Source organism: Pyrus communis, chromosome 13 (genome assembly GCF_041283825.1).
Source record: "Pyrus communis isolate YQ-2024b chromosome 13, ASM4128382v1, whole genome shotgun sequence".
In the NCBI taxonomy this organism is placed as follows: Eukaryota; Viridiplantae; Streptophyta; class Magnoliopsida; order Rosales; family Rosaceae; genus Pyrus; species Pyrus communis.
Genome location: NC_142577.1, coordinates 10765605 through 10787058, shown reverse-complemented (window position 1 = coordinate 10787058; position 21454 = coordinate 10765605). Strand labels below are relative to the sequence as shown.

Genomic DNA, 21454 nt, shown 5'->3' with positions numbered 1-21454 from the left:
GGCATCGGCTCGCCGGAGAAAGAACCAAATAGCCGAACTGAAAGGACACGACGGTGAATGGTATGAAGAAGAAGCAGGTATTGAAAGGGTTGTGATTGACTATTTTTCAAAGGTCTTCTTCTCCACTCACCCTTTAGCTGATAGGGAAATTTTGGATGCGATCGATAGGTAGGTGACTAAGGACATGAATGCCTCATTGAGGAGGGGATTTGATGTAGAAGAGATTAAAAGGGATGTATTCCAGATGCAACCTTCAACATCCCCTGGTACCGATGGTCTTCCTCCCATATTCTTCCAAAAGTTTTAGAGCATTGTGGGTGAAGATGTATCAGCAGCAATCCTTTCATTTCTTAATTTGGGCAACCTCTTAAAGATGGTAAACTTCCCCTACATCACCCTCATTCCCAAGGTCAAGACCCCGAATGACCTGTCCTAACTCTGGCCCATAAGCTTTTGTAACATCCTTTACAAAATCGCCTCAAGCCAATTCTTTAGCATATCATCTTCCATCAACAGAGCACCTTCATTCCAAGCCGTCAAATCTCAGACAATACTATGCTTGCTACGGAGTTGTCTCAAATTATGTTTAAGAGGCGCATGGGAAAAAAAAGGGTTTTTATCATTGAAACTCGACATGAGCAAGGCTTATGATCAAATCGAATGGGAACACCAAAGAAATGTCTTGTTGAGGCTCAGCTTTTGCAGAGAATGGACTGAGTTGATTATTACATGCTTCTCGACAGATTTATATGTGTTTTTAGTCAATGGTGTGCCAAGGGGGTACCTTTACCTGTCAAGGGGTTTACGACAGGGAGACCCACTGTCACCCTACCTTTTTCTCCTTTGTGGCAAAGGTTTCTTGTTGCTAATTACAAAGAAGGAATGTGACGGCCTCATCGAAGACATTTCGATGTTCTCTAGTGCTCTTCATATCAACCATCTGTTATTTGCGAACGATAGTTTCCTTTTTGCGAGAGCAACCATTAAGGCATGTAACCAAATAAAGCTTATCTTCCATCAGTATGAACTAGTCTGGGGCTAAATGATCAACCTGTATAAGAGTGAAGTTTCTTTTAGTTGATATGTGAAGCAAAACATGTAGGATGCTTTGGTCTCCTATATGGGGGTGACTTAAGTAGCGCGCTATAACAAATACCTGGGACTTCCAACGATCATGGGAAGGAATAGAGGTCAATGCTTCAATTTTATCAAGGAACGTCTCTAGAAGAGGCTTCAGAATTGGAAATGGAAGCTTTTAAGCTCGGCGAGATGTGAGATCCTCATCAAAGTGGTTGCGCAAGCTATCCCTCTCCATGCTATGAGCTGTTTCCTTTTGCCAAAATATTTCTGTTATGAGTTAAATTGGTTGGTCGTTTGCTTCTGGTGGAGTGGCTCCGAAGAGGGTAAAAAGATCCATTGGCTAGCTTGGGATAGGCTCTGCCTTCCAAAGAGCGAGAGAGACCTTGGATTTAGGAGCCTCTATGCTTTCAATCTTGGCTTGCTGGCCAAACAAGCTTGGAAGCTCCAAATAGAGCCTAACTTTTTTGGTGACCCAGGTCTTTCGCGCTAAGTACTTTCCTTTCTCCACCTTTCCTGAAGCATCGGTCAAACCTGGCGACTCATTTGTTTGGAGAAATCTCTGCTTAAGCTGTGAGGTGGTTAACAGGGGCTCGAGATGGAGAATTAGCTCTAACACTAGGTTCAAAATTTGGGAGGATAGATGGCTGCCCTTTTCATCGTCCTTTCGATGCGGAAATGAAATGTTAGTGACCTCATTATCAGTGACCTCATCGATGTAGAAAAGAAATGTTTGAGATTCGATGTCATAATGAGTCTATTCTTAGAGTTTGAGGCTAACCTCATCCTCTTACTCCTCATTAGTCATTGCTTTTCGAAGGATAGGCTTATTTGGCATTTTGACAAGAAAGGATTATTCTCGGTTAAGAGTGCCTACCATGTCGCACTCGACTTGACTATGGGGCAGGCAAATCGTGCCTTTTTTTTCGGGGGAGCTGTAATTTTCTCCACTCTAGAAGAAGGTCTGGGAAGCTAAAGTCCTTTTCAAAGTTCGAATGAATGCGTGGCGCTTATGTATGGATATCATTCCGTCCAAGGTCAACTTAATTAAACGCCGTATTACCTCTGATTCCCGGTGCGTGTTTTGCTGCAGCAAGGGCGAAGCTGGCATCTATATTTTCTGGGACTGCCATTTTGCCACCTGCGTGTGGAGTTTCTTAATCATGGTCCGTCTTCCCAGTGGCAACCGCTTCCACTCAGTCGACGAGTAAATGTTGTCTCTTATGCCGATCTTGGACAAACATAGGTTTGATTTAATCTTGATGTTATCTTATGCTATTTGGTCTCCACGGGGGTCAGATGGGCCAAACTCTGGTCTGACTAGCTGAAGTTGAATATAGATGGTGCTTGGGATGCTCATTGCCTTATTGAAGGTATGGGGTGGTCATACATGACTCGACAAGCAATTTTTTGGCAGGTCTTTCAAAGTCCTCTCCTCATGTGCCATTTCCCCTCTTTGCTGAAGCTTTAGCAGTTAGGGAGGGCCTAGCTTTGGCGTCTTTTAGGGGTTGTTAAAATATTATTATTGAGAGCGATTCGCTCCAGATCACCCAAGTTCTTTGCACTTCCTCACTGGACCTCTCCTCGATTGGTCTTATTGTCAAGGACTCTAGAGAGATTGCTAAGGGGATCACTGGAGTTAGTTTTACCCATATTAGATGCCAAGCAAACGAAGTTGCCCACCGATTTGCTCACTTCAGCCTCGCGTCTACCAGTACCTGTCTTTAGTTTGAAGAACCTCCAGATTTCATTTTAGATGTATTATTTGAAGACTGTTCATCGGAGCTCTGATTGCTCCTTTTGTTGTAATTCGCATTTTCCTTATCAATACATTTTGTTGCATTTATCAAAAAAAAAAAAAAAAACTACCATTAATAATATGGCCAATTCGGATAAATGGTCCCTGTGGTTATATGGTATTCAAAAGATAGCCCATGTACTAGAAAAAGTTGGATTTAAACCCTTGTGGTAAAGTCTATTAGGATTTATGCCCAAAACTAAAATTTTTGTCGTTTTTCTGTTACTAGCATGCACCTAACCTTCACGTATGAGGCTAAAATCGTCATTTTAGAACCATAACCAAACACATACCCTTTCTCTCCATTTCTCTCTTCTCTCTTCATTTCTTCGTTCTATCTCTGCAACCTGCTGAACCCATAACCAGAACCAGAACCAAACGCAACACTTTCATCTTCCCAATGGTTAATTTGATTCCCCAGCTCAAATGGAAGCTATGTAAGCTACTCCTTCCACTATTTCTGCCCTAACCCATAGACATCTCCTCTAACCAATTAAGGTTTCTGAACCACCATTTCCCAGCCCACGAAGATGTTCTTCACAAACCACCCACGAATACATTCTTCACATACCACCATTTCCCAGTCCACGAAGATGTTGTCCATCTGGGTTTTTAAAATTTTGGTCACTTAAATTGTTTTCCCTTTTTGGGTGTTGCAGGTTATCAAGATTGCTACAATACCTAAATATTTTGGTGCAACATCTCCATTCAATCTTCTCTTAGTCTTCGATGTAACTATTCATATATGAACCAAAATGTTTTGATTTCAATCGAAAAAATTTATTTGTGATTTCTTGGCTTTAGAATCGGGAAAGTGTATGAATAAGGGTTTTATTTATGAACACTGAGCTGATTAATGAAATGACTGTTTTAGCCTCACACTAACAGAGGAAAAACCAGACTTTTAATTTTGGGGCATAAATCCTAACATGCTTCACCATAAGGGCTTAAATCCGATTTTTTTTTACCACAATGATTATCTTCCTAATACCGTATGACCACATGAACCATTTATCCGATTTTACCTTAATAATATATATGGGTACATAAGTCATGAGATAATGAATGTGGGTACAAGCTTGATATATGTAACATGGGTCCATGGGCAATAAAATAGGGAATGAATCTTGTTTAAAAAAAATTGAAATGAAATAATCTTGTTGGTTAGCTAGGAATAAGTCGTTCAAGATTTATAAAAAGCTACTATAAACAATTTTTCAACGGGCAATCTCTAAAATAGGGAATGAATAAGTACTTTTCTTAAATACCAAATAAAAATTGTTGACATGTACAATAGTTATTATAAAAATCTGAGGTGAAGAAGGTCAAACTACTTTGCTCAGAAACTGAAAATAAATAAGATTTGAGTTAACGAATATTAGTGCTGACGAGGGTTTAAAACCTAGTTTCTTCTTAAAAAATTAGGGATAAACTTGAATTTCTATTTATTTATTTCACATACATGGGGGACAAATCCGTGGGACACCATGAACATTGGTAACTGAACCCGAATTAGAGTGTCTTCATTGCCCAAACAAAAGTCTATTCATATGTGTGGATGAACGTTGTATGCACAATTGTTACTCTGTTAGAGCCGATCGAATTCGGAGATTAGGTTATGCTCTCGTTCTTGCACCTGTAGATAGAAAAAATGGGAATGTAAAGGTTTTTTCGCCATATGGAGTGGAGGTAAATGAGGCTGGCTTCGCACGCTTCAAGATGTACAATTGTGTTTACCAAACTCCTGCTCGATGTTGTGTTTACGTTTTTTTCCCTCTCATATTGAGCATGAGGATCACAAAGAGTGCTAAAAGTTAAGGTGGCTCTTCCCATTAACACGCCATCCTGGACAATACTTTTAGGACAATCTAACTAGTCAAATTCATTTCAGAATTTCTTTACAGAAAGAAAAGGAGCTAGCTAGCGGTAGCGACTATACCTAGCAAGCTAGATAGCACCAACCAATGATACCATATTATATATGTATTTAAGCATAGCGAGTCCATGTTTATCCACCTTAGGGTTGGTCTTCTTGATGATGAAATGCAACCTTTAATTCTTATTTTAAATTATATTTCTCATTTAATTCTTTCGTTTTTGGTAGAGAATAAAATTGCAAAGATTCTGAAGTCTGGAGAAAGACAAGCAGAAGCTTGTTTTCTTTCTCTCAAAGAAATCCGAGTTCATCAATTTGGTGATTAGGAAATTAATATTTTGAGGGACTGCTTTTTGAATTTGATAGTTTCCTCTTGTTATTTCTACGTGGTTGGGGTTCTTGACCTCCCTCTTTCTCAAACTTGATTAACAAAAGTCATTAACACATTAAAGTATGTAGCAAAGGTCAATCGGTGGAGTTTATTTTAAAAGGAGTTGAAATCCCTACCCCTTTTTTTAGTTTTTCATGTATGGTCTTTTATTTTTATTGTAACAGTACCTTTTCTCTTGTTCTTTAATATAAATCGTACAGCTTCTAATCAACATTTATTTTGAGAGGATGTGAAGATAAAAGAGTTTTACATCAATGAAAGAAAACCCTTATAAGGCGCTTATAAGAGGTTAGGTTACTCCTTATATTCCCAATTGATTTATGATGAAACCTAACTTTCTTCATGGTACCTGAGTAGGTTGGTCCACATGTGCTTCACATCACTTAGTTTGTGTTGTTCACATGTTTCGCTAGAAAATTCCCCATACGTGAGCGGGCGTATGAGGAAGCGAAGTTAAAAGACTCCCACATTGATAAAAGGAAAAAAACCTTGCAAGGGCTTATAAGGCTTGAGCTACTCCTCATATTTTCAATTGGTTTTATGGTGGAACCCCAACTTCCTCCATATCTTAAGGTTTTGTTTGAGTGTTTTTTTTGTGCTCATATAGTGAAAACTAATATGAAAAGCAATAAATAGACAAGCATAATGTTTCACTTGATCAATGCTATAAGAAAATTTTTTCCTCTTACTTGTAATTTTCCGTTTGTAAAAGTAGGATTTATGTATGGTCTACTGGGCACAATTAGTTCATCCTTGTTGAGCTCAAATAGTTCTTCTTTTTGCCAGTATAGTTGTGCATATGTGTGTAAGGTTTGGGTGGAGATGACACAAGTAATTGCCTTCAGAATATATAGAATTAATATTGCATATATTTTTAGTCTAAGGGCATGGACTTTCCAACACCAACTGTAAGAAAACCCCTAATTGTCACTTAGAAGTCGAAGGGGATAGAGATAATCATGCGCTAGAGCTTTCTTTGTCACTGTGAAAATGCAACTGCTTACTTTCCTTGGCAAGAGTTTTAAATCCAATCAGTTTGTTATGATTACTGTGTGGTACCCAGCTAGTTTGAAATGCCTAAAATTGTGAAACATGTAAAAGATAGACATGAATACAAATTCAACCCTTCAATTGATCACTATGATACAGATTGATGCGGAGAGATATGTGCATAGTAATTTTTTCTAGAACCTTCCACCTGCTATTGCATCTTCAATTTGTTAGCAAATCAAGAGGGAACCAGATATATAGCAGCAGTAATGCATACATAATAGTACAGTATTCTCAAATTCATTGAAAGCATTTGCTCCCAAAAAGAATATCATACGTACATGGGCAAATTGGATATAGTTCAGAAAACAGATCATGAATGGCAGATATATTTTGGCAGGCAAAAAATAGTGTAGGAAGTACACACACCAATAAGATGAACGATTCCTTTTGCATTTTATACTCATATTTTATTTTATTTTCCTTAAAAACCATGATGTACTATAAAAGGGTGGGAATTTGGGCTAAGTTGTACACTAAGTTAGTCATTATAATTAGGTACTGGACTTGTCATCCACGATCCATTTGAGTCGAACAAGAGATCTCTTACTTGCAACTTTCAAGTAGCCGAAGAGAAATATCACTAGATGACAGTTCTTGTGGCTACTCATAAAATTAGATATATATATATATATATATATATATATATGTTTTATTATGGTATTGGAGCTATGGCCTTAGTTTCCCTGCATTATTGGAATTTTTTTGTTTTTTTTTATTTTATACGAACGACATTGAGAGAGAAATTTGAGCACAGAACATGCAAGAATAAATGTTGTCAACCACTTAAGTTACAAGCCTCATAGTCCAAATATATTGTTGGTTATACAATAGAAAGAGAGTTTAAACAAAATTTATGAGTATATCACGCAGTTTTGGTTGAAGAAGTTTTTAATTACAAGAAATATCTGAATCTTCCATTTGACATTGCAAAGGAAGATATGTGTGCTGAATAGTAATCCAACAAACCCTGGACACCTCAGAAGAAACATCCAATAAAACACATGGTATCGTTTCTTTAAAGTTACACTCAATTGAGGTCATAATAGTCGGCTCAGTCACAGTTATGGGGCTTAATCCCTCAATTACCTTTACAATTTTATATTCTGTCATATTAAATTGAAAAAATTACAGGCAGCGTTTTCCTATTCACTACCGTACCTTATTAAAAAAAAGTATTGGTACCATTCAAGACACACTATGATGGTCCAAAATTACATTTCAAGATTAAAATGATAAGGTTCAAGTTAATAATAAAGAATGATATGGTTATTACTATAACAAGGTTGATATTTACTAGTTACATTATGGATGTTTTATTACATTGTCAAGATAGGTTTTTGTACTTCAATGTGATTGAATTATAAAATTAACGTTTAGTATTACACCATTTATGTAATATTACAGTAGATGCATATTATTGCTAGTGAACATTATGAACTTACACAGCATCATAATCATGTTACACCATGATGTCAGCACACTAGGTCTAAGGTAAGGTTACATCGTAATTGTTCAAATTTATATACTAAGGTTACATAATTATCTTAGCATCATATTTAGTTACACCAAATAACGTTGGTATTACTATACCAAGGTTGCTCCTTATGATGTGGGCCTTAGGTTACACTATAATCATTCAAATTTACATTTTAAGGTTGCATAATTATCTTAGCGTTATATTTAATATTACTATTGGACTTCGATTATACTGTTAAGGTAGTATATAATAGTTGGATGCTATTGTATTATATTTTAACGTTCAAATTAAATGGTACCGTTAATTTATTTTTTATTAAGGTATCCAAACAACAAATGTGTTGTTTGAATTTCTAGGTTCTATTCTCTCTCTCTCTCTCTTTAACATCGCTGGTAGACAACCAAAAAAAAAAAAACAAAAAAAAAAAAGAAAAGAAAAAAGAACCAATATATAGAAACAGGACTGTATATAGGTTCTCGGGTGGCTTAAGAATGGAACATTTCAAAGACAGCCACTTTCCAGTCTTTTTCCAGCCAAGTCACAGCGAATTAGCCGTCGAAAAAGGTACCATTCTCTTTGTTTTGTCGAGAAGTATGATTTTTGTTTTTTAGTCACTCGTTTCGTTGAGTATTGAAGAAGTTATGAACGTTTAAAGTTTACCTAGTTTCCGGCGAGTTTTCTAATTTTCGTGGACTAGTCACCTTTTAGGCTATTTTTCGGCCATCTTCGGCAACTATTGGGCTTCCAAATAGGTAGAATCTTATTCTACACTTTCATATCTTCATTTTGAAATATAATGGGTCAAATTTGGTTAAGAAACGATTGAATTACGAAGCTTTGAAAATTGCCCAAACTTTTGGCCAAGAGCTTTGGGACACTTAATGAAGTTTTCAATGGAATGAACAAAATAATGGATGGTGGATGATGAGTCCATATTATACCATATATTTTACCCTAATCTTAGCATTAATTTATTGGTTATTTTGGTAGAATTTTGATACTTTGGATTATATTTTCAATGTAGGACATTTGACTTCCTTTGGATCAAAAAGTAATCAAACGGATGAATTTTGGAGTGATTCTAATTGGAGGATGTTCATGTGCCTTTCAAGATGATTGTATCAAAATTTCAGATTTTTCCACCAAGCCGTTTGACCGTGGCGATGAAATAAAGGTCCAGCGCGCAGTTTTCCCAAATTGACGTTTCTAAACGTCTTGGGTATTTTGGAGGTCAAGATGGAGTATTTTGAGGAAGATTCCTTTTGAGGATTTGTAGGGAACATCTTCAACTTTCAAAAGCGACCTTTGGGACCAAATCGGAGTTGATTTGGTCGATCAAAAGACTAATGAACTCCGAATTCTAGTTCAAATAGGAAACCTTTTATTTTCTGTTTTATCATTTAATTATGTTTCCTAGTTTTATTCTAAGACCTTTTCAAGATAGGGTTTTATTTTCTAGTAGTATAAATAAGACTTCTTAGCCATTAGGTTAGAGGGGGGAACGTACGTGGATAATTTAGCTAGGCTTTGACGCTTTGTATTTTGAAGGTGTTTTCTATCATTTTTCTATTTCAATAAATTCCTTTTGTTTTATGGTTGTTCGTAACTAATTTTCATTTGCTCGGGCGATGCTTTGAGCCTTAGCATGAACATGTAGTTTTTATTTAATTGCTTATCATATTATGCATGCATGCTTTGAATTATTAATCATTGTGCTTTAAACTGTCTCTATATCTTAATTCTTAGCTACCATTATGATGTTTAGATAAGTAATCGGATGCAATTTGGTCGGAATACCACCGAGGAATTGAGCATTGCTTCCTGTGATTGATAGTTGTAATTTCAACTAAGATGAATACCACGTCTTAGGGGTTGCATAATTTTTCAAAGGGTTTTCACAAAGCATAATGAGTCATGCATGTTTATATTTGATATGAATACCATGAACGGGTTGCATGTTTGATATACATTCTAACTTGAATACCACGAGTAGAATATGTATTAGGAAAACCTAACCTTCAAAGTTGCATGGGTAATTCATAAGTAATTGATAAATCTACATAGGATTGTTAAGGGGACGGCGAAACCCTAGGTTTTTACAATTTGGTTTTCAAAACTATTTTCTTTTGTTTTCTTTACTGTTAATCTCTTTAATCATTTTAATTAAATTCGTCTTTATTATTTTTAAATTCAAAATTAACTTTTTCCAATCTTTGTTTTCAAATAGTTAATTAAGAATTAGTTTAAATACAAATTATTCATTCAATCCTTGCAGAAAACGACCTTACTTAAGCCGTTTATACTACAACTACCTTGTTCTCTTGTAAGTATTTTCTAAATGTTTTTATCCCTACTTTTGCAGGTGGTAAAAATCCCTATCAGTGGCTAATCTCACTGATCATTTCTATTGATTTTTAATTTCAGGGACTAAAGTAATGTGTTATGTAAATTTCTAAAATCATTTTGACTAAAAAGTCTTTTAAGAATAATAATTACAAACCAAGAGCATGGAGGCTTCTTCTGACCGATACCCTGTACTAATCAGATTCAAATAATAAACTACTAAAACAAAAAAAAGTAATTTGATTTAATATTGCAAAAGAAGAAATCTGTGCCGTACCTTGTCATGTTGCATGCATTGTTAATTATATACGATCCAACTAATCCAAAAAAGTAAGAGAGAGAGAGAGACCTTGATCAAATCCCGGAGAAGAAAATTGGGTTGAATACTGAGGAGGGGGATGAGAAGACTTTTCTGTCCTCATGAGTATCACATCATCCATTCTTCCTACCTATAAATCTTTGTCTTCCTTTCCCCGTTTTTCTTAACAATCTCGACAGCATTCTTTTGGTAGTCACTCTCCTTGAAGATCCTGAAAAGGAAAAAAAAAAAGAGAGAAAAGATCAATCGAGATGGGACGAGCTCCGTGCTGTGACAAGGCCAATGTCAAGAAGGGACCATGGTCACCTGAAGAGGATGCTAGACTTAAGGCCTATATTGAAGAGCATGGTACTGGTGGCAACTGGATTGCTCTTCCTCAGAAAGTTGGTAAGAACACAAAACTGACTCAATTGTTGACTCACTCTCTTGATATATATGCGCATCTGCATGATAATTTGTTCTTAGGGATATTATGATTTTGGTTTGGAAAGTTGTACACATATTTCAAAGCTTGATCTGATTTGACCTTTTGCAGGGCTCAAAAGATGTGGAAAAAGTTGCAGGCTGAGATGGCTCAACTACTTGAGGCCCAACATCAAGCATGGTGGATTCTCAGAAAAAGAAGACAACATCATCTGCAGCCTCTATATAAGTATTGGTAGCAGGTAAAATTTAATATCACCCAAGAAATTTAACTTCAACATGTTGTCCCTTTTTCCTTGTCCAAGATACTTTCCCAATACAAATAATTGATTATACTCCAAGTCTCCAAGGTAGCAAGGGTATATCGCATCAAATAGTTCAATAATATATATCATTGATCCACTATCCTAGGGTTTTCTGAGTTTCTTGTTGTTGGAGTCTAATATGTTGATATTCGATCCTTTACTTTTAGGTGGTCTATTATTGCTGCCCAGTTGCCTGGAAGAACTGATAATGATATAAAGAACTACTGGAATACCCGATTGAAGAAAAAGTTACTCGGAATGCGTAAACAATCCAATATCAATCGATCTCCCTCGGATCAGAGTCAGGATCATCAGCCCAAGGATGCCGACGATGCACAGGCCTTAAGCAGCTCTGCCCTTGAAAGACTTCAACTCCATATGCAGCTTCAAAGCCTTCAGAACCCTTTTTCTTTCTACAACCACCCTGCACTGTGGCCCAAGTTGCACCCTTTGCAAGAAAAGATGATCCAGACCCTCCGTTCCATGAATGATAATAACCCTATGATGCACCACCATGCTCTCACAACTCCTCTTCAACCAGCTCAATGGCAAAAGGGTAATATCAATGATGTCTACGAGCAAGTGGAGCCCACTTCTGCGTCTATCTTAATTCAAGAGGAATATGCAAAATTATGCAATCAAAAAAATATGGATGAGCTGGAGAATCCTTTGAATGGCATGTCATCCTCGGACACCCGCTATCATGCTTGCATCTCCACAAGCAATCAAGTGGACTCAACTATTGTGGCGGCGAAAGCTGATAATGTAGAGCAGTCAAACAGCGTCGGAACTCATGGCCCTCATCACCAGGTTAATTTAAGCTTCCACGGTGAATTTGGTGACACCGATAACAATAAATGTGTTGGTTTCACAGCACAACAAGAACATGATCAAATGGCTGAATTTGATTGTTTCAAAGAAATGAATGTCTCCAAGGACAACTTGGTGTGGTGGGCTAACGAGTTTGACACCAAATCTGCCTCTTTAGACTCCTGGGATTCTACTTCTATTCTTCACTCCCAAGGGGTGTTTCAAGACTATGAATTAGGTTACAACATGTAGTTACGGATAATAGGGAGGAGTAATGCTATATAAACCATATTTACCGACCTTATTGTGGACTGCATCAGTAATAGAAGATCATGACACCACAAATACAATAGCAAGTGGGTTATACTTCTATTGATGTGATTTACAATGTGGTTCATAGATGTGTTCAAATAGCTTTATCGAATAGGGAACTGGGTCTGGTAATTTTTCTGGGGTCATAAGATGGTGAAGGCAAGAATGATAATTAATTAGTTGACATCGATCATAGTGTGCATGCTTTGTAAATTTGTGTTAAGAATAATGTTAATATATATGGTTCTTGTCTCCTGCCAGACTATATTCTAACGATATTTAAATTCATCATTCTCTATTTTGTTCACTTGTTATAGGAAATACGAAATGGCAAGGAAATCCAAGTGAACATAAGAACCTAATTAATAAAAGTTATTATGGAATTATTGAACTTGCTTAAACCCATGTAAGGGTAAACAAACTCGGGTGACCTTGTACCGTGTGCTTAATACTCAATAGTCACTCCTTTCTTCTCCTCAATATATTTACCATTATGTACTTGGCCTCTTCCTTATGACCTTTTTTTGGAAGGGCTAGAGTACAAGTGATTCTTATAGTCTTGAAACAATCACTAAGTGTTTCAAATTGGTATGAAGAAGAATACAATGCTAGAGTTGTTCTAATTGTTTTAGGACTAAAACTCAATGATTTACTTGGACTAGAACTCATGCTTGGATAAGGATTATAATTTAGTAATTCCTTGTAAGATTGTAATAGGGCAATCAAGTTGTTTTGATATATATAACACAGACTATTGCTCTCACAAGTACTACTCTTGATTGAACCAAATACCCATTGTTTGGCTGGGTATCAAGAACTTGCAAGAGAGGAGAAAGTTTATGTGTTACAGGATTGGGATGGCTTCTTCATCATCGTTCATGTCTATAGGTTTGTAGACTCTTTGTTTTTAATTTCAATTGCATTGCATCAGTTGATATGTTGTCTTGGTTGTGATTTAATTGCTTGAACAAATTTGTTTCTTTAGACTAGGATTTAATATTAACTTAGATAATTGAGTTCGGTCTAACATCACAATGCTAGAAGGTCAGTTTGAGATTTAACAAGATTTCGTATATTTGGTTATTAATGTTCTTTGGCAATAATATGATTTTGGTCACTATAGATTGTACACAGCTTGATTTTGGTCTATCCAGTTTCTTCTTTTCTTTAGTTGAAATTCATGAGGTTTCAGTCATCAGTAAATTTAAGGAGGAATAAAAAAAAAGCAAATGAATTGTAACCAGGGCCGGTCCAGAGATTTTTAAGGCCCGGACGAAGCCAAAAAATGTGCCCTCACTTCATCTAAAAAATTAGTTGTTTTTACATATAAGACATTGATACAATTATATTTAGAAAAGCATGTCAAACTCAATACTTTAGAACACACGGAAAAACTAATTTATTTTGTATCGAGAGAAGGAAACCAAAAAACTTCAGGTGTACAAGTAGATAGATTATGAGTTTTGTCTTGCATCTGAACTTTTAAAGTGTTTTTATATAAATCTTGAGGTATTTTTTCTTATTTACTAACCTCCTCAATATATGACTAAAAAATAATGATATTTTCGAGCCTTTAGGGACATGTATAAGTAATGAATGGGCACCAAATTAAACCTTTTGATGACACGTCATATGATTTGCAAATTTGGTCTAAAAATTTAGTCTACGCATTACCTTTTGTTGAAGATTAGACTTGAATTGGAACGAATGTTTAAAAATAGCAACCCATATAGTTACGAGCTAGTAATTAAAAATAAATTAACAATCAAACAAAAATTAGTAAAAATTAAAAAAAAATAAACATGCACATAGCATTTCAAACTTATGACCTTTTGTTAATTTTAAGTACAAAAACCATTGCTTCTAATTAAACTTCTAAGTACATAGTTAAATTTTATAAATTTATACTGTTATGAAAAGAAATTTGTAAAAATTGGAATTTAAATAAGCACACATGGTGTTTTGAACCAAAGACCTCCTTATTAATTTCAAACAATAAAATCACCGGTTCTAATTAAATTTCTTTGTCATTAAACCAAATTTTATAAATTTATACTCTTATGAAAACGTATATAAATATACACACTAATAATTTTGGTGCCCTTAATTTTTTTGAGCCCCGGATGGTCGTCCTGCCTGCACTGGGCTTGGGCCGACCCTGATTGTAACCGAACAAGGATGACGAAATGAATGAATGAATCAACGTTCTACAGTTCACCCACAATATTATACAACGCAAGGAAAAAGATTAACCGAAGACTCTCCTCCGTGGACGGAGCCCAAAAACTATTAGCACAAATTTAAACCTAAAAAACATACAATTGAGCAAAATTTCAAATAGCAAACAACAGTCTACAAAATAAGATGGGCAAAGTTCATAGATAATACTAATATTTCATAACAAAACCAGTAAGCGATTACAAACACAAAACCACACTACTACAAAAGTAGCTTATTGTGTCGGCGGTTGGTATCAGTTTTATATAATATAGTGGCGGATAAGACATTTCTGACAACCAATTTAGATGGTGTTAGAATTGCTGTAGGTTATAACCGACATAAACTATCTATGTCACTTATAACCGACATAGATTGTTTATGTTGTTTATAACTGACATAATTTTTAGTCTTTTTAAATGGTGGTGTCGTATAAAAAAAGAATCATGTCACTTTCAACCGACATAAAGTTAATGTCGGTTAAAAAGAGAATCGTGTCGCTTCTACCTGACAATAATAATTATTTTTAAATATTTTAAAACCTCATGTCGATTATAGCCAACAAGTTGGTGTTCTTTATATATCTTGCACCGTGTCTTCTTCTTCCTCTCTTGCGTCTTTCTTATTTCTTCTTCTTCATCTTCATTTATTCCTTCTTCTTCATCGTCATTTGTTCCTTCTTCTTCACAGTAAGTTTTTCTTGCTTCTAGTAATTTTATTTTCTCCTCTTATGTTTAATTTTTGTTTACAATTTGATTTGTAGGGATTTTATTCGAGCTAGTTGGGCGCGTAAAGAATTGATCGATGTCGGAGTTCTTCCCTAATTTAGGTTTCTATCACTAAATTTCTTAATTTTTAAATTGTATAATACACAAGTTTATTTATTTAAAAATTTTACTTTAAGTAATTAGATAAATTTGTAGTATTTATGTTAATAAGTCTATGTTTCAATTCGTGTGTGGTGACATTTTTATTATAAAATTATATATTTGTTTTTTTATTGCATCTTTTATATAAGTTAAATTTTATTTATTAAAATATTAAAACGTTACATGGGATACACAAAAAAAAGCAGTTGATGATTTTTTTTTTCTTTGGGTTAAATTATATATATATATATATATTTTTTTTTTTTTTAAAGCTAGTTTCTTGTCACTTTTAGCTAACGGCATTGGTCACCTGTGTTGGATAATTTGAAATATTTAGGCGGGAATTTTCCTGCTCACTTTGCACTTGGAAATTGTAGGCATGTCAGAGATGGTGTCGGTTGTAGCCAACGGGACAATGAATAAGGAAGAGGGATCTCAGGTGTGTCAGACGTGGCGTCGGTGATAGCCAACGAGACAGTGACTTGGGAAGAGAGATGTCAGTTAGAGGTGGTGTCAGTTGTACTCAACAGGAGAATGTATCGGGAAAAGGGATGTTAGTTATGTCAGATGTCGTGTTGATTTATAGCGACACTAGGTTCAATTGATTCGACATCAGGTACATTTAGTGGCAGTGTTAACAGACGCCATGTTTTCACCCCTATTAAAACTCCTTTCTTCCCCCATTTCATCCGTGCGCCCTTTTTCCTCCACATTTGATTTTCTCTTCCCCAGCATATTTTTCTTCAGTTCTCTCTTTCTTCTTCTCCTTTCAATAGCTTTTGCCATGGATGAACATATCGAAGATTAACATTCTGAGGAACACCAATTTGAAGAGGAAGAGTTCCAAACTAGTTCATTTTTAAATTATTATTATTATTATTATTATTATTATCATCATCATCATCATCTTCAGTTTGTATTTTCTATTTTGACTAATATTATGCTTAAATTGAAAATTGGTTTTTGTTTTTTGGTTTTTAATTGTTTGTTCTGTATTAATAAGGAACACCTCAATGGAGAACTCACGGATCCACAATTCCCAAATGGATAGGTCAACAACTTTGTTCATTTGATTCGTCCAACAAATGCATTAGTTCAAATTTTGGTGCTTTTTCAAAACATGTAGCATCAGAGGTTAGAGATAATAGAAATCTTCCGTTGATGAGAGATTGGCGCTTGGTGAAGGAACAAGACAAGTAAGTGTTATGGAATAGAATAAAGGTGTGTGTATATATATATATATATATATTTTTTTTTTTTTTTATATTTATTTATTTTTTTTTTTTTTACTTGAAACTAGTAGAATAAGTCAATGACTACAATAATAATTAATTAGCTTGAATTCCTTTTTTATGAATTTAGGGAAGTGTTATTTTTCAAGAAGAAGATTTATTGAAAACGCCTCTGATCCGCCACATGACGCTTTAGATTGCAGAGCATGTGCACAAAGAATATAGAAATAGATTAAAAAAAAAACAATTATACTCGAAGAGCAGAGGAGCATTGCAACCCTCCTCCTAATGTGGATTATACACAGTGGGCAAAGTTGGTGAGATACTGAGGTAAAGAAAGAACTAAGGCAAACCTTTTATGATTTAATTTGTAATATTGTTAGTGTTTGTTACTATTGTTATTGTTAATAGTTATTATTAATGTTTGTTTTGGCCTATACATTAAATATGGTGTGAATTATTTTTTTGTAAACCTTTTTTTTAATTACTATTAATTAAAAAATGAGACATACTTTTTGTTTTATATTTTTATTATTAATGGTTTGTGGTGTTGCTTAAGGGCGACAATAAATTTATTATTTTATTTATCAAATTATTAGGTGGTGGTGGTTAGGACCAACACTAGCCTGCTCTATCTGATAGTCTTTCACAGTACTTAGTGTCACCTGTATCCAACACTGCTATCCTTTTTTTATTTTATATTGCTTTCCTTCTTCATGGTAGATTAAGGGGACTAACCGACATCAAAAGCATTTTTGTGATGTTAGTAATGATGTCGGTTCTTTTATCCGACATTGCATCAGTTTATGTGGAATTTTTACTTAATAACCGACATCCATAGGTAATTTTGTAGTAGGGCCACCATTAGCACTTATTTAATATTGATCCTGAAAACGAACAAAATAAACAATCTCACAACTGTTAGAATTTGGATTTTGTATGTATATGTTTGTATTTTGTATATTAAATAAAGCACAAAACTGATCGAAGATGAATTTAGAGAGAGAACGAAAGTTGCAATGCAGAGAATGTGACTCTACATACTTTTATTGGTAGGAAAAACTATTTGTGCAACAGATGTTTGGGTGATAAAGCAGAATTCGTCACGCAAGTGAATTTTGCAAGGGTGATGCTACTTCGCGCGAAGCAGATTGTGTCACGCAATCGTGTTTGCATGACGGAAAAAAATATTCACCACGTAGAGTCAGTAAGAAAACAGCGGATAATTTTTTTTGGTGCAAAAAGATTGCCCGACGAAGTTTTTCCTGGGGAAACCTTGCGCGACACAGGCTTCGTCGAGCAAATCTATTTGCAAGACAAAGGTTGTGTCACTCAAGGCCCCTAATCTTCCTATAAATATGCACTTCTGCTCTCCTTATTTTTCACAATTTATTTCGGAAACGCAAAGAAGCCAGAATTCCGTTCACCGAATTATTATTTCAATTTTTTTTGGTTTCTTCGTACGCGATGGTAGACTCTAGTGGTCCTTCTTCTGCTAAGAGCCGCTACTGAATCACTTACGCATAATTAGTACGATACAACAAGTCGGATATGATGAACAAGTTTAGGGGTGACATCAGGTTATTGGTGCGTGACAGATGCGAACTGAATTAGGAGTCTTGGAGAGACGTCCCTGAGGATATAAAGACAATCATGATTGATGTGTTAGCAGTATATGTAAATTATTAATTAGTTAAATAATAATTTAGTTCTTTAGATAAAATATAATAGTAAAATTTTTTTGCATATCAGCTTGATTGGGACATTAACAAAAGTGACACAAATCTGATGAAGTGCATCGACGTTGTGTTCAAATATTGTTTTTGGGAGTTGAAGTTTGATGTTCAACATGATGCAGAGCGACACGGAATGGCTGGACCAGCGGAAGATTAGAGTAGTTTCTTTTTAGTAGTCTATTTATGGTTAATTAGATAATGACACTTAATTATTAATATTTTGGAAGAATATATTTATATGGACGATATTTATTTTGTTTCGTCTCAAGAACAGATTTTCAGAATACTATAATATTGACATTAGTATTTTGAGAAACTGTTTTCGAGATGGAATAAAATAAATAATTTCAATTATCGCGCAAGGTTTTATGTGAGAAAACCTTTGTCACACAAACCATTGTGGGACGAGATTTCATCTCGCAAAACACTATAAAAATGTCAGTTAGTGTTTAATTTTTGTGTCAGAGCATTCAGTACATGGTAATCCGTGTTACACTTGCGTGACAAAGGCATCGTTTCGCAATGTGCAATCAGCTTTTGAGTCAGAACATTTAGTGCATGTGAATCAGAGGAATCAAAATCGTATTTACTGCAGATGTTTGCGCGACAAAGGCTTCATTGCACAAAGTGCCTAACCTTCTTATAAATATGCGTTTCTGCTCTCCTTATTCTTCACAATTCTCTTCGTACTCAAATAAAGGATAAAAACCGGAAGTAGAGCATACCCTCCGGGCCTTATCATATTAGCTAATATGTGGAGTTTGTGTATGCAATTGATGCAGCAATGCGGACTAATTGTCCTACTGCAGAGTGGTCTTCTTGGAAATATGTGCCTCAGAATGCGAAGAAGGCGGTGATGGATCAAGTATTAGTAAGTGTAACAAAAGTAGAAAATATATAATTTTGTTAATTTTTTTGTTATATATTAGAATTAATTATTTGCATATATGTGTAACAGTGTAACTATACTCTTGATGAAACAGACAAAGAGTTGATGAAGTTGATGGAGGAGGCGTTCAAGGGTGGTTACAAGCAGTGGCGTTATGCCGTGGAGCAGAATGGAGGACCATTGAAATTGAATTTTTAAATTTATGTTTTTGAGGACTATATTTAAATTTAAGGTCTTTTTATCGGTTATGTATTTGGACTTAATTAGGGTTTAATTCATGTTTTGTTGTTTAAATAATTGCATGGAATATTAATTCAATTTACTTAAGTTTTTAATTATTTTAGAGTAAATATTATAACTAAATATTTATTTGTAATTACGAAGTTTACGTAAACTTTATAATTACAATCCATTACGTTTGTCGCGTAAATTTTTTAACGACGACATTTCGTCGCTCAAAGTTATCGCCATATTTTGAATCTATATGTTTTGTGCGACGAAAGTCTTCATTGCACAAAGTTCCTAACCGTCCTATAAATATGTGCTTCTTCTTTCCTTCTTTAGAATGCGTTTTGGAAACGCTTTACAATTTTGCAAATTATAATCAATTTATTTTTTGATTGTTGGTGCAATGGCCGACGGTGGTGTGCGTTCGTCAAAGACAATGGATGGTGAAGGTTCTGGAAAAGATTTACGTTGTAAATTTTGCAATTTGTATAAAGTTTTTATTTAGCTTCAGTATTATGAATATATATTTTGTTGATAGACAAGAAGAAAAGAGCTGAGGTACGTGTTCGACACAATTATGGCGGGAGCTGTTACCGAATCACTGCTGACGAATTAATCGGGGTGCTGAAGTCAAATAAGCGCACCAGCTTTTGGTCCGACATTGGAGCATTGGTACATGTCAAATGTGTTGTGGATTGGGAGTCTTGGAGAGCCATCCCCAAGGAGCTGAAGATGCACATGATTAATGAGTTAGCGGTATGTGTTAAGTTATTAGTTAAATAATAATTATATTTGTTAAATTTAATATAATAGTGAGATTTTAATTTATTAATTTTTGCATGGCAGCCTAATTGGGACATTGACAAAAGTAACCCAAATCTGATGAAGGCAATCGACAACATGTTTAAGTCTCATTTCCAGGAGTGGAAGTTTGATAATCAATGTGTGGTAGAACTACAGCGAAAACCAGAACTACCAGTAGAGTAGAATAGTTTTTATTTATTTATTTTAAATTTAGTGCTTATTTAATAATGAGATATGAATTAGAAGTATTTGATTTTGAACAGTTTACTTAAACATGTACTTAATGTTTTTTTTGAATAAAATAATGCATTTTAATAAATATTTATATTACTTAATTATGCACAAATGGTTAAATGAAATAAGTTTTTGATTTATTAAGTATTTATGTGGTTTGAAAAAAATTGAAGAATGAATGGAAAAATTCAATTTTTTATTTAAAAAAACGAACTATTTATTTTTTTAAAAAAGTATTTGTTCGTCGTGCAAAGTGTTATAAAAAGCGCGGCAAAAAGTGGTTGGATGGTGCCAAATGTGGAAGCAGCATGTTTTACGTGATGATGTTTTCATCGCGCAAAGTACTATAACAAATACGGCAAAGAGTGGTTGGATGACGCCAAAAGTGGAAGCACCATGTTTTGCATGACAGTGCTTTCATCGCACAAATTCTTTTCACTTATTGAATTTAACCAGAATGTAGGAAGGCAGAAGTTGCACAACAATTGCCGCAGCTGCCTTCATGTGATGTGGTAGAAACTAACACACAAACTAAACCCTTTTAATGCAATTGTAGTATGAGCAAATAGGGATCATTTTATTTGGGGATTAGAAGGGATGCTAATCAACACAATTTTGACACAAAAGCCCTAAAAACAGACTAACACACACTAAAACAATGATATGGGGATTTTTGTATGAATTTTAAGAAACTAAAGTAAATTGCATCAAACAAAGTAAATTGTGAATGAAAATTGTGTGAAAGGCTAGCTAGAGGATTCTTCTCCACACATAAACCATATGCATACAAATTGATTTCCAGTTATTATTCCTATAAACCATGAATGACAATGCCCCAAGTTAATCGTGAACAACACTAATTAACTCTTAGATTTTCCTAACTTCATTGAATTGGACTCAGCGATGCAATCAAATTATTCTTATCAACTTCCGTATATGAACAACATGATAGAGATACATATCAAAGATCATTAAGTTCTGTGAAAATCATAAGCATTGACAAGGCATTCATAACTATGAAAAGTATGATACTCCTGCCAGGAATTTACTTAACACAATCA

At 34.8% G+C, this 21454-nt stretch overlaps 1 protein-coding gene across 1 annotated transcript; it reads left to right on the top strand.

Annotated features, from left to right (window-relative positions):
- Positions 1 to 10505: 10505 nt before the first annotated feature.
- LOC137736663 (uncharacterized) lies at positions 10506 to 12416 on the top strand. Its single transcript, XM_068475900.2, has 3 exons — positions 10506 to 10721; positions 10870 to 10999; positions 11230 to 12416. Exons 1-3 carry the CDS (start codon positions 10586 to 10588, stop codon positions 12122 to 12124), a joined length of 1161 nt encoding a protein of 386 aa, XP_068332001.2. The 5' UTR covers positions 10506 to 10585; the 3' UTR covers positions 12125 to 12416.
- The last annotated feature ends 9038 nt before the right edge of the window (positions 12417 to 21454 follow it).